The sequence below is a fragment of the Zootoca vivipara genome, chromosome 2, assembly GCF_965207765.1.
Source record: "Zootoca vivipara chromosome 2, rZooViv2.hap1.1, whole genome shotgun sequence".
NCBI classification, from domain to species: Eukaryota; Metazoa; Chordata; class Lepidosauria; order Squamata; family Lacertidae; genus Zootoca; species Zootoca vivipara.
The window spans coordinates 119,440,467-119,455,015 of record NC_142584.1 but is presented as its reverse complement, the minus strand read 5'-3'; the positions used below and the strand labels follow the sequence as shown (position 1 = coordinate 119,455,015).

Here is a 14,549-nt window from a genome sequence, read left to right as displayed (position 1 = left end):
TATTTTAGGTGGCCAGAAAGAATATGACTGTTCTTAGCAGAAGTAAAGTAGTTGGACCCAGACAATAAGAAAGGGCACCTTGGCAAAGGTTTTGTGTCATCTACAGAATTTAGAATCCACGTGTTCATGGCCCCATGTCCATGCCAACCAAAAGGGAATGTGAGCTGTTTGGCATCACAAATGATGCTTAATATTAGGAAACCAGGTTGTTATAGAACAGGCATATCTAACAGGTAGATCATAATCTACCGGTAGATCACTGGACTTCTGTGATAGATCACTGGTAGATCATTGGCTCCCCCCAAAGAAGCTGATCAACTGTGGCTCCCCCCCAAAAAGCTCAACATTTTACCTCCTTTCTCAACAACTTTGATCTGAACCCCCCAAAAATGGGCCTTCCTCCTTCCTAAATAGAGCTCAACAACTTTGACCTGAACTGCCACTTTTTTTGCTTGGCCATTCTAAGAATGTGAGCCTTTGTGGGCCTTTGGCATGATCAGGGCCGTCTTAAGTATATTTGGCGCCCTGGTGCCGTGGTGCGAAGGATCCCTCCGGCACCCCCGCCCCGCCCCGTTTCCCAGTGTGGCGGGCGCGCACAGCGCAGCAGGCGGGCGGGCAGGCAGGCGCCCTGGCGCCCCCCGCCACCCAGCCTGGCTGTAGGGCTATTGTGATGTCAATAACATTAAGCCAAACTCACCTTTCTCCTTGAACCATGTCAGTCTACTTAGTAAATATCCCCCCCCCCCCCGCTCTGCACCTGCTCCTGTAGTTTCAGGGGAGATCTTTCTTCCCTTTACAATTATCAGAATCACAGTAATCTATTTTTATTCTTTCCTGAGTCCAAGTTACTCCCCACCACCACTTTAAATACTGCATTTGAGACCAATAAGCTAGACATCACAATCAAGGGCAGCAGGGGTTTGTTTATTCCACTGTGCCTGAAAGGTCTGATTTATAAAACACCTCCTGGGTGCAAAGGAGATGCTCTTCTCCTGAGCCATGACCCTTCCCTTCCTCTTTGTCTCTGAAGCCTGATCCAGTAACCCCACCTTCACCCTACCCTCATATTTGTCAAGTTGCTGAAAAATCATTCTTTCAAGAGATGGGATTTCTTCTGAATAGCTGGCTATGAAGTTGGGAGGAACAATCAATAGGGAAGTGTAGCAAGTAGACCCGGGATGACAACACTGCTTCTGCTGCTGCCTCTTGCAACCTATGGGATGCAGACTAAATGCCCACTGAATCTGATCAGGGATCAAAATTGGGCTAGGAATTTTTACAGGCCAGGAGACCAGCTCATTAGTGGATTCATATCTTCAAAGGTTATTGGAGGTCAATATCCATTCTCCTTTACCAGCACTCCCTTAACCAAATTTGAGTAGTAAGTAATGGTGTATTAATGTATTTCTATCTACTCTCCAATTCTTTTACAAACAAACAAAAGAATTGCCTGCTGCATCTGATCAATGGCTTTATTGGTAAGTAAGTAAAACCTTTATTGGCATCAAACAAACTCGCATACAAAATAATAACAGATTAAAACTGTCACTGTGGCAAACGCTGTGCCAAGAGAGGGAAGGGAATAATCCGCCATCCGCTTTCACGACAATGGGGCTTCCGGCAACTCAAACGACTGCAGAGTACAACGCCGAGAAAATAGTAAATTAAGATATTGAGCCACCATCTCGGTGAGGACCGGGTCCTTCCCCAGCAAGAGGAACCGCAAGATTTCCCGCTCTGGTCTCCCTCTGGGAATGCAGAGCCGGTCCAGGAACCGTTGACGAAGGTCGACGTAAAGGTTACAATGAAACATCCTTTTTTTCCACAGTGCCCTACCAGGTGCTTGTGGAAAAACAGGGAGCAGAACCTTCTTCTTCTTCTTCTTCTTCTTCTTCTTCTTCTTCTTCTTCTTCTTCTTCTTCTTCTTCTTCTTCTTCTTCTTCTTCTTCTTCTTCTTCTTCTTCTTCTTCCAAAACAGGGAGCAGAAAATGACCACAAACACACTCTCCCCTCCTGTGCCTTCCAGAACTGATAGTCAAAAGCATTTTCCTGAATTTGCCTTATCTTCTTTTAAAGCTAACTTGGCCGCCATGACTGTCTCCTGGGGGAGCAAGTTCCAAAGTACTGTGCAAAGATGTCAGTTTGTCAGTCAGTCTTGAGTAGCCTCACGTTTTAGTGTTTTTAGAAGAGAACATGGAAGTCACATTTAATGTTTAATACATTATTGCATTTTATTTTTCTGTTGGAAGCTGCCCAGAGTGGCTGGGGAAACCCAGCTGGATGGGTGGGGTATAAATAATAAATAATACATTATTATTATTATTATTATTATTATTATTATTATTATTATTATTATTTAAATAGTTTATCCATTTTCTCCACAATATGCATAATTTTTAAAAATCATAGAATTATAGAATCATAGAGTTGGAAGAGACCACAAGGGCCATCCAGTCCAACTCCCTGCCAAGCAAGAAAAATCATGTCCTGTCCTTTCTTGCTCACCGTTTCTCAACTAAAAAGAACAAAACACTGCAATGTGTCCTCATTTATTTTCAATTCCTTTCCCAATGATCCATAGCTCAGAAATTCCATTTTTTACAGCTCATGGATTTGACTTCTATGATCCGAAGGTCTCACTCCTGGTCCTTCCCTCCCAGTTCAGAATCCATGAACATGTAAAACTCTAGATCATATATGAACAAGATAAAAAGCACATGTCCCAAATCGATCCTCAGGGGACTCCACTTTTTTCTTTGGCTGTACTCATCAATACCCTCATGATATATTTCCTTATTTGCTGTATATACTCGAGTCTAATACAGTGTTTTTAAACAACTCCCAAGTGTTTGGGAGTGATTGATCCTCTTTACGTTGTCTTTCAACTTCCTTTTTACCAACCTTGGTGGTTTATATGCTTTGATGTATCTGGATCAGCCCCTATTTTCTGGTACTCCTGGTAAATCAATATCCCATGCTTTTTTGTTTGATTCATTCATTACTTAAAACATTTCTAGACATTTTCCATCAATATAACCCCTCCACAGACACCTCTGTGATGATGATGATGATGATGGTGATGATCTTAAAATATGCTGTTCTTCTCCAATAAAAGAGAAAGAACTACAGTAAACAGATATATGCATAGGTTTTATTCAGCATATTTGGCAAGCTAAAATGACAGTGATGTGGAACTGATCACTGGAGTGATAATTCTGAGTGATATTATGGCAGTGGACAAAGCGTTATTTTGATTTTTTTTTAAAAAAAACCTATATGTCTTTTCACTTGGTGAAAAGCAGTATTTCAATGTGTTTTACATTAAAATTTAAGTTAAAAACATTCACTCATGCTCTCCGTGCAGAACTTGTTTTCTCTAAGAAGCAGTGAGGTATGTTTGAGTTGCAGCTTTCCAGTAATAAGCAATATGAAATTCATTCTCTCATTGTGTCTCATGGACCCTTGGGGAAGGTTAAATGCTCAGGCATGAAAATTGGGGAGTTTCCCACTCTCAATCTGAAATGATTTTCTGGAAGTTTATCCACGTAATTGCTGTTGTTGTTTGGTTGTTTAGTCGTGTCCGACTTTTCGTGACCCCATGGACCAGAGCACGCCAGGCACTCCTGTCTTCCACTGCCTCCTGTAGTTTGGTCAAACTCATGTTCGTAGCTTCGAGAACACTGTCCAGCCATCTCGTCCTCTGTCGTCCCCTTCTCCTTGTGCCCTCCATCTTTCCTAACATCAGGGTCTTTTCCAGGGAGTCTTCTCTTCTCATGAGGTGGCCAAAGTATTGGAGTCTCAGCTTCACGATCGGTCCTAGCACCCCATAATTTTTACTCCTTGCTCTGTGCTTGGAGTTGGAAGAGAGAGTGGTTCTCTAATGGGGAAAAGTGAATAATAAGGTAACTCTCTTCCCCTGTATAAGACAGGCTCCTCCTTTATAGCTGGAAGTGCACAATTCTTTCTCTGAGACACAACATCGTTTATGTAACTGAATGTGACTTCCACTTTCTCTGAATCAAGGGTGATTATGTGTCACACTTTCTTCTGCAGCTGGATGGCTGGGAAAGACTGGCACATTCTTTCCTCTGCACTTGCCACTCAGGAGATCAATGATAACCCTAGGCTCTTACCCAACATCACCCTGGGCTACAGCATCTATGATACCTTTTTCGAGGCAAGGACAACTTCTGATGCCCTGACAGACCTCTTTGCTGGTGGGGAAATCAACATTCCAAACTACACCTGTGGAAAACGGAAGACACCACTAGCTGTTCTTGAAGGGGGCGAATCCGACATCTCCATGCACATTGCAAGCATTTCGGGCATCTACAAGATCCCACAAGTAAGAACTGGGTTAAAGTCAAACACTGCTGGCAACATTTGCCATCTCGTAAAAAACAATACAAAACCCACGTTTTTCTTATGACAATGATTTTATATTGCTTACTTTACATTGTACACTGCTTTGAAACATTGCTTTTCATGAAATGAGAAGTCATGCAAAGATATTTCAGTTTCAGGATCAATAGAAAAAAAGAGGATTGGACGAATTCACAGAAGAGAGGGCTACTGATGCCTATTGCAGAGTTGGAGACACAGCCCCTGCTGCTTCTCTATCAGCATCTGTGGCAACAATAACAATAACAATAACAATTTATTATTTATACCCCGCCCGTCTGGTTGGGTTTCCCTAGCCACTCTGGGTGGCTTCCAACAAAAGATTAAAAATACATTAAAACCTCAAGCCTCTCCCCTTCACCTTCTCTCTCTGCTGATGATTCCTCTCTGTCCCACCAGTCTGAACCAGGTTCAAAGCTTCTGCCTTCTGCCTCCTGGACCACGGGCTGCCGCCACTCTTCCTCATCCACCCAGTCTCTGACATATGCTCTCCCTCCACAGTTGGAAGCAGCTGTTTAGATAGATGATAGATAGATGATAGATAAATAGATAGATATACTTTATTGTCATTGTACATGTTGTTGTTTAGTTGTGTCCGACTCTTTGTGACCCCATGGACCATAGCACGCCAGGCACTCCTGTCTTGCACTGCCTCCCGCAGTTTGGTCAAACTCATGTTCGTAGCTTCGAGAAGCTACGTGGCGTGGCGAAGGGGCTTGAATAACTCAGAGAAGCTATGAGCTATGCCATACAGGGCCACCCAAGTTGGACAGGTCATAGTGGAGAGTTTTGACTAAATGTGATCCACCTGGAGAAGGAACTGGCAAGCCACTCCAGTATCCCTGCCAAGAAAACTCCATGGACAAAGACAACAGGCATTGTACATAGTACAACAAAATTGAATACCATCCCATAAGAACAAAAAAACAAAAACACAATGCTGTTGGCATCCGTCTGGCTCAAGATAAAAGGGAATGCACCTCTGAAGCGAAGTCGATCCACTGTGTTAGCAGAATCAAAACCAGATTCATAAAGCCATTAATTATTTGGGTCCAGGATATCTCAAGAATGACATAATCCCTTATATGTGTCCCCAATAACTGAGCTCTTTGGGGCAAACAAAATAGAAAAAAATCCTTACAGTAGCACCTTAGTATGAGCTTTCATGTGCATGCACACTTCTTCAGATACTTTGACTCTTTGGGGGAGTCACTCTTAGTGGCTCAGATGACCAGCTCGTTTCCAACAGGAGTCACATGTTTAGAATTGTGGGACTCATTTCATGGAACTCTCTTCCAGTTGGGGTCTGACAAGGTTACTTAAAAAGCTTCCAGAGCCTAATGAAGACCTTCTTCTTCTTTTAACTGCATGCAGTAGCCAGTTCAATTGAAGTATGATCTTATAGTTTTAACGTTTGCCTTTTTTACATTGAACCTTTGAAAACTGCTTAGAATCTATTGCAGATAAGCAGAATATAAATGGCTTAAATGAAAAAAGTATATTTTAAAATATTTCATAGAATCATAGAATCAAAGAATCATAGAGTTGGAAGAGACCACAAGGGCCATCCAGTCCAACCCCCTGCCAAGCAGAAAACACCATCAAAGCATTCTTGATATATGCCTGTCAAGCCTCCACTTAAAGACCTCCAAAGAAGGAGACTCCACCACACTCCTTGGGAGCAAATTCCACTGCCGAACAGCTCTTACTGTCAGGAAGTTCTTCCTAATGGTTAGGTGGAATCTTCTTTCTTGTAGTTTGAATCCATTGCTCCGTGTCCGCTTCTCTGGAGCAGCAGAAAACAACCTTTCTCCCTCCTCTATATGACATCTTTTTATATATTTGAACATGGCTACCATATCACCCCTTAACCTTCTCTTCTCCAGGCTAAACATACCCAGCTCCCTAAGCCATTCCTCATAAGGCATCATTTCCAGGCCTTTGACCATTTTGGCCAGGTGTCTCCCATTTGAGGTTTATGCTAATTATACATGTCATAATTTTTCACATAGAAGTACAGTGTTAAATCATTGGCCTGAAAAACAAAACCCCAGTCTCTTTTCCTTTCCTCACCAGCTCAGTTATGGCTTCATTCTTCAAGATAAAGTCCAGTGCCCTTTTGTCTACCGCATGACACCAAAGCAAGAGATTCAGTACCAGGGGATGGTCCAACTCCTCCTGCATTTCAAGTGGACATGGATTGGGCTCTTTGCTCCAGACAATGACAATGGAGAAAAGTTCCTGAGCAACTTGACACCCCTGATGATCAAAGGGGGAATCTGTGTTGCCTTCACACAAAGAGTACTACTACAAACCTGGATGTGGATACCCCACAAAGCCCCTGCCATGTGGAGACAAGTCAATGTATTTGTTTACTGTACAGACTCTCAATATGGACTTTATATAATCATGGAGGTACAGTCTTTACTTGAAAGGATAGAAACCGGAGGGAAAGTCTGGATAATCACAGCTCTTCAGAACACAATCTTGTTTCATGATACTGAATCTTTTCGTTATGTCCATGGCTCTTTCTCCTTTGTAATGAAATCCAAAAAAATGACAAAATATAAATACTATGAGCCCATTTCATTTCATAGTCTGAATGTCTGGGAAAGAGCATATGTTTGTTCATATTCAAGGCATGCCTTGTCTGTGAAGGGTTGGGAAAAATGCAGGGAGAGGAAGTATAAGCTCAGGATGCTGCCCCAGGAAAAGATCGAAGGAATCCAATCCCAAGACAGCTATGTGAATTACCTGAGCATCCAGGCTGTGGCTCAAGCCTTGAATGCAGCATATTCATCCAGGTCAAAGAGGATGTCGATTGTGGGCAAAGGAGGCAGGTTGCAACTTCCAAGGCTACAGCCATGGCAGGTACCAGACCTTTAGAAGGCATCTTAAGGCAGCCCTGTTTAGGGAAGCTTTTAATGTTTGATTGATTTCTGTATTTTAATATTTTGTTGGAAGCCGCCCAGAGTGGCTGGGGGAACCCGGCCAGATGGGCGGGGTATAAATAATATATTATTATTATTATTATTATTATTATTATTATTATTATTATTATTATTATATCCTTTTCTTTTGCAAACTGAAATTCATTATCCCAGCTTTATGGAATCACCATGATAGTAATTTAGGATCAGCCTTAATACCGAATCAGACCAATGGACCGTATAGTTCAGTATTGTCTACACTGACTAGCAGCAGTAGCCAAAGCCATTACAGAAAGGAAGATGGAATAAAATGTATCACACAGTTAAGGTAAAGGTAAAGGTACCCCTGACCGTTAGGTCCAGTTGCGAACGATTCTGGGGTTGCGGCGCTCATCTCACTTTACTGGCCAAGGGAGCCGACATTTGTCCGCAGACAGCTTCCAGGTCATGTGGCCAGCATGACTAAGCTGCTTCTGGCGAACCAGAGCAGCGCACGGAAATGCCGTTTACCTTCCCGCTGGAGCGGTATTTATCTACTTGCATCAGAATGGTTTCAAACTGCTAGGTGGGCAGGAGCTGGGACCAAACAATGGGAGCTCACCCCATCGTGGGGATTCGAACTGCCAACCTTCTGATCAGCAAGCCCTAGGCTCTGTGTAATTCCTACACAGTTAAAGGAATTAATAAAAACAGGCATTTTATCATATAAGAGTTTTCTCCCCAGAATAATTAAATGTATCATCCCTAGAAACATTCTCATGAAACGGCAGAACAGGCCACTCTTTCGGAGACATAGCAGAATAAAGGTAATGATACCCAGCTCTACCTCTCTTTTAAATCAGAACCAGTGAAGGCGGTGAAGGTCCTGTGTGAGTGCTTGGAGGCGGTTGGAGGATGGATGGCGGCTAACAGATTGAGATTGAATCCTGACAAGACAGAAGTACTGTTTGTGGGGGACAGGAGGCGGGCGGGTGTGGAGGACTCCCTGGTCCTGAATGGGGTAATTGTGCCCCTGAAAGACCAGGTGCGCAGCCTGGGAGTCATTCTGGACTCACAGCTGTCCATGGAGGCACAGGTCAACTCTGTGTCCAGGGCAGCTGTTTATCAGCTCCATCTGGTACGCAGGCTGAGTCCCTACCTGCCCACTGACTGTCTCTCCAGAGTGGTGCATGCTCTAGTTATCTCTCGCTTGGACTACTGCAATGCGCTCTACGTGGGGCTACCTTTGAAGGTGACCCGGAAACTACAACTAATCCAGAATGCGGCAGCTAGACTGGTGATTGGGAGCGGCCGCCGAGATCACATAACACCGGTCCTAAAAGACCTACATTGGCTCCCAGTACGTTTCCGAGCACAATTCAAAGTGTTGGTGTTGACCTTTAAAGCCCTAAACGGCCTCGGTCCGGCATACCTGAAGGAGCGTCTCCACCCCCATCGTTCTGCCCGGACACTGAGGTCCAGCTCCGAGGGCCTTCTGGCGGTTCCCTCATTACGAGAAGCCAAGTTACAGGGAACCAGGCAGAGGGCCTTCTCGGTAGTGGCACCCAGCCTGTGGAATGCCCTCCCACTAGAGGTCAAAGAGAACAACAATTACCAGACCTTTAGGAGGCATCTCAAGGCAGCCCTGTTTAGGGAAGCTTTTAATGTTTGATGGATTTCTGTATTTTAGAATTTCTGTTTTCTTGGAAGCCGCCCAGAGTGGCTGGGGGAACCCGGCCAGATGGGCGGGGTATAAATAATAAATTATTATTATTATTATTATTATTATTATTACTCACTTTGGTTCACTTCGGTCACCGTGCAATTGCTGAAGCAGAATGTGGGGACCTCATGAGCAACTATGAGTCCTAGTTCTCTAGCCCTTGTTAAAAGGCTGTTGGGAGGCATCGTGGTTTCATGTTCTCTCAATGCTGGAGTTTCCTCTGTTGTAGCTTCATTCATTCTTGAAAGAGGTTCACCTCTATTCTAATACTTCAACTGATGGACAGTACTTGGATGAGAATGGGGCACTGGCAATTGGCTTCGATATTGTGAATTGGGTGCTCTTTCCTAATGACTCTCGTGCTAGACTGAAAATTGGGAGCATAGAGAGACAGAAGTCCTCAACTGTGAAGTTCACCATTAACCCAGAAGCAATTGTGTGGCCCAAGCTGTTTAAGAAGGTAGGAGAAATTATGTTATTCCCTTCAACATCTACTATTGACTTATAACATGTTGAATAGTAATATAATAATAATAATGATAATAATTTATTATTTATACCCCAGCCACTCTGGGCGGCTTCCAACCGAATATTAAAACAGTACAGCATTAAACATTAAAAACTTCCCTAAACAGGGCCGCCTTCAGTTGTCTTCTAAAAGTAAAATAGTTACTTATTGCCTTGACATCTGTTGGGAGGGTGTTCCACAGGACGGGTGCCACTACTGAGAAGGCCCTCTGTCTGGTTCCCTGTAACCTCACTTCTCGCAATGAGGGAACCGCCAGAAGGCCCTCGGTGCTGGATCTCAGTGTCCGGGCTGAATGGTGGGGGTGGAGACGCTCCTTCAGGTATACTGGACCGAGGCCGTTTAGGGCTTTAAAGGTCAGTACCAACACTTTGAATTGTGCTCGGAAACGTACTGGGAGCCAGTGTAGATCTTTCAGGACCGGTGTTATGTGGTCCCAGTGGCCACTCCCCGTCACTAGTCTAGCTGCCGCATTCTGGATTAATTGCAGTTTCCGGGTCACCTTCAAAGGTAGCCCCACGTAGAGCGCATTGCAGTAGTACAGATGAGGCTTTGATTGCAATCTTAGAAATCCTTCTCTGGAGCTTAGTCCCATTGAGCTTAATGGAGTCTGTTCTTGAGGAAAACGTGTATAAGATTTCACAGTGAGTAGGAGACTTTCAGGAGCAGAGCAGAACACCTTCCCCCAACTTGGTTCCCTCCAGATATTGTGGACTAGAGCTGCCCTTTGCCCCAGCCAACATTGGGCAAATATATCTGAGGGGCAACAGGTTGGGTAAGACTGGTGCACAGTAAGTCCTGCCCCATCTGCTTGGTAGATCAAGAAAACAGAATGAAAACAGCGGAGCTCGGGGTGGCCTGTGTAGTTGAACAGCAGAGGTCAAGATCTTTTCATCCAGCTTAAAAAGGCTTCTCAAAACAAGATTTTCTGCAGTTGGTTCCAATAAGTACAGATATGCCACACAAGCAAACTAGGCACCATGTTCTGCACTAGGAGCAGCCATTGTTGCCAACCTCAATGACACTGTTGAGTCTTTGGAGTAAAATAGGAACCAGTCAGTCCTTATTCACAACTGTGCAACCTAGCAGAAGATACAATGGCAGCAATCTGAGGACTTTTGTTATTGCTTCTGGTCATAGGAATGTTTTAACACAGCTGTTTGCATGGTTCTGAGATGCTAGCAATCATTTATTTAGTTAGTTAGTTAGTTAGTTTATTTAGTTAGGTTATTGTTCAAAAATGAAGCAGGGATGTTAAATAAATAAAACATCAAAGAGGTTTGTTGCCCTGACGACCTGCTCTGCAAAAGAAAAATAATAATAATTTTCGAAAAATAGGGCCTTTAGGCCATTGGAAGCAGATATGCCTTCTGTTTATGCCTAGACCATTCCTTGCTCAAGATGCACAGAGAGCTGTCAGCCTGGATATGCCAAGAACATTCAGGAAGGGAAGCCACATTGCTGCTATGATTGTTCTCCCTGCTCAGAAGGCACAATCTCAACACAGGAAGGTAGGAAGGGCAGCACCTCAGGGGAAAGGGCCTTCAATGGGAAGATGGGGCAAATATTTCAGACAGCCTCAAGTTGATACTTGTAAGGGTACCCCATTTTGACTACCTCCTTTCCTGACCTCACCTATGGGTTCACCTTTTCCCGCAAACGTAACAAGTTAGGATTATCATTTTCTCTATGCAGATGCCGATGAATGTATTAAATGTCTGGAAGATCAGCATCCAAATGAGGACCGACATCAATGTGTCCCTAAATCAATCACCTTCTTATCCTATGAAGAATCTTTGGGGATCCTCCTGGCTTCTTCTGCCCTCTTCTTGTCCTTAATCACAGGCATTGTGTTTGGAATCTTCGTTAAATCCAGGAACACCCCCATCATCAAAGCCAACAACCGAGACCTGTCCTACATCCTCCTCATCTTTCTCCTGCTCTCCTTTTTGTCCTCCTTCCTATTCATTGGACAACCAACGAAAGCAACCTGCCTTATGCAACAAGTGGCCTTTAGCACCATCTTCTCAGTTGCTGTCTCTTCTGTCTTGGCCAAAACCATCACTGTGGTCTTGGCCTTCCTGGCCGCTAAGCCAGGGAACAGGATGAGGAGATGGCTGGGGAAGGGTTTGGCTCACTCTGTTGTCATTTCCTGCTCCAGTGTCCAAGTTCTCATCTGCACCATCTGGCTTGGGGTCTCTCCCCCATTCCCAGACTCAAACATGCACTCTCAGCCTGGAGAGATCATCCTGCAATGCAATGAAGGGTCTGTGGCCATGTTTTATGGTTCCCTCAGCTACATGGGCTTCCTGGCTGCCATCTGCTTCACGGTGGCTTTCCTAGCCAGGAAGCTGCCTGGGGCCTTCAATGAAGCCAAGCTGATCACCTTCAGCATGCTGGTCTTCTGCAGTGTTTGGGTGTCATTTGTGCCCACCTACCTGAGCACAAAGGGAAAATTCATGGTAGCCGTGCAGATCTTCTCTATCTTGGCCTCCAGTGCTGGGCTTCTGGGGTGCATCTTCATTCCCAAGTGCTATATTATAATATTGAGGCCTGATCTGAATATGAAGGAGCATCTGAGAACAAAAAATTAAACATGGCATTTGGGATATGTGACCCCCCCCCCTAGAATCTTGACTTAACCATAGCTTATAGTGGGGAGTGAGTTTGTTAGTTTTTCTAGATCCTAGGTCTTTAATTCTTCAGAAGGTGCTAATATACTCTATAATTATTTATGTATGTGTGTCCAAATGCCTTCCTACTACTGCAATGTACAGCTCACCAGGTATAAGGTAAGTCAGAGATCTGAAAAGATCATTGCCAGCCTTCTCTGTTTCCTTCATGTTTCATTCTCTGCTTCCTTCCTTTAAAGTGTTTCATTTAGGGGGATTTTATATCCGTTAGGTAAAGGGCCCCCTGACCATCAGGTCCAGTCATGACCGACTCTGGGGTTGCAGCGCTCATCTCGCATTATTGGCCGAGGGAGCCGGCATACAGCTTCCAGGTCATGTGGCCAGCATGACAAAGCTGCTTCTGGCGAACCAGAGCAGCGCACGGAAACGCCATTTACCTTCCCGCCGGAGCGGTCCCTATTTATCTACTTGCACTTTGATGTGCTTTCGAACTGCTAGGTGGGCAGGAGCTGGGACCGAGCAACGGGAGCTCACCCCGTTGCAGGGATTCGAACTGCCGACCTTCTGATCAGCAAGCCCTAGACTCTGTGGTTTAACCCACAGTGCCACCTGGGTCCCATATCTGTTAGAGGAACCAGATAAACACAGAGGTGACTATGGTCAGTTTCTGTACAATTAAGTTAATCCCGAGTCCAGACAATGATTTCCACTTCTCCTTTCTCCAAGCAATTCCTAGTTGACCATCCCTCAATGGCTGTTAACCCAAACTGATTGTTCGCTGGTCAACTAAATTGGAACGTCCAGTGAATCAGACAGATTTGCCTGCTCTTGCATTTTTAGCGCAGTTCTCTGCTTTCTGATCCTTTAAAGCTGTTGACCGTGACCTGGCTCCTCAGTCTGGGCAATTGATGTAAACTAAAAAGCTGATCCTTTTCCTCCAGCAAGGGGCCAGGAGACCAATAGCCCAAGTATGCAACACATAACCATCATGTCTCAAAGATGAATAAATCTTTGGTTCAATTCTGCAGCAAGGAAGTGAAACATGTTTCTTGCCAGATCAAATGACAAATATTAAGCAGCAATCTGAATCAACTGTATCTAGTTCCCATCAGCCACTATGGCCAAGGATGAGAAGTGATGGGAGGTGGAGTTGTGTGTAACATATTGAGAGAGCTTGTGTTGTGGGGCATTGATTGTGCAGATCGTTGAAAAGCTCAATTGGCTTGAACTGTGTTCTCTTTGCAGATTAAATACATTCATAGCAGAAATGATCCCCCCCCCCTCTTGCCGGGGAGATATTCATCAGTTTTTCTGCTAAGGGTTCAAATTCTTGATTGCTGAAATTTCATGGGCTATATGTGGAACAGTCCCAAAGTTGCCTGTTGTGATAAATGTAGTATTGTAAAGTTCATTAGTGGGTCGTAAATCCTTAGACCCATGCAGCCAATCTTCAATGGCTGCCCAGCACGCTCTCCAGCTCGCTCTGCAAAGCTTCTTCTTGTTTGGACCCAGCAGAGTTACAGCGCAGCTGGAACGATGGCAGTCTGTGTCTTCAATAAAACAGAATCAACTCCGTTGCTTCTAATCTAACTCAACTTTATTACAGAAGCATAAAAGAAACAGCAAAACCAACAGAAGCTAGCTGCATGTTTGCAGCTCTTATCTCTAGCACTCTCTCCTACACACTCCTCTCCGGCAGAAACTCATACTCGGACTCTCAGACTCATAACCAAAACTGAACTCAGGACAAGGGAAATTGCACGTATCATTTGTGGGGAGACACCCAGAGAATCAGAACGCCTCCAGAGTGTTTTAACTCTGTGTTCACCAGAATCCCAACATTGCCAATTATCAACAATTTGAACCCCCGAAAAGAAATGGTATTTTTGGAGGATCAATAAAGTTCCCAATCAGCATTTCATTTCATTATCTATTGCATAGGAGTGTATAGGATTACTGGGACGAGGTGCAAGCAGGAGCATACATACCATATATAGGTTTGGGTGAAATTGCTGGGAACTTGCAGGCGCTGCCCTTACGAAGAGATCCAGAGGGTGGCAACTGGTCTTTTCTGCAATGGCCCCCTTTTTGTGGAATGCTTTCCCCAGGGAGGCAGACCTTGCACCTTCCTTACATATCTTTTGGTGTCAGGTAAAAATGTTTCTCTTCAACCAGGCATTTGACTTTTTAAATGTTTTTATTGGAGGAGGGTTGTTGTTTAGTCGTTTAGTTGTGTCTGACTCTTCGTGACCCCATGGACCATAGCACGCCAGGCACTCCTGTCTCCCACTGCCTCCTGCAGTTTGGTCAAACTCATGTTCGTAGCTTCGGGAACACTGTCCAACCATCTCGTCCTC

At 44.4% G+C, this 14,549-nt stretch overlaps 1 protein-coding gene across 1 annotated transcript; it reads left to right on the top strand.

Moving 5' to 3' along the window:
- Positions 1-1,136: 1,136 nt before the first annotated feature.
- Positions 1,137-12,153, top strand: LOC148687207 (vomeronasal type-2 receptor 26-like). Its single transcript, XM_088663895.1, has 6 exons — positions 1,137-1,381; positions 4,054-4,345; positions 6,478-7,272; positions 9,263-9,493; positions 10,944-11,070; positions 11,255-12,153. The coding sequence occupies exons 1-6, from the start codon at positions 1,179-1,181 to the stop codon at positions 12,151-12,153; spliced, it is 2,547 nt and encodes an 848-aa protein (XP_088520021.1). The 5' UTR covers positions 1,137-1,178.
- Positions 12,154-14,549: the final 2,396 nt, after the last annotated feature.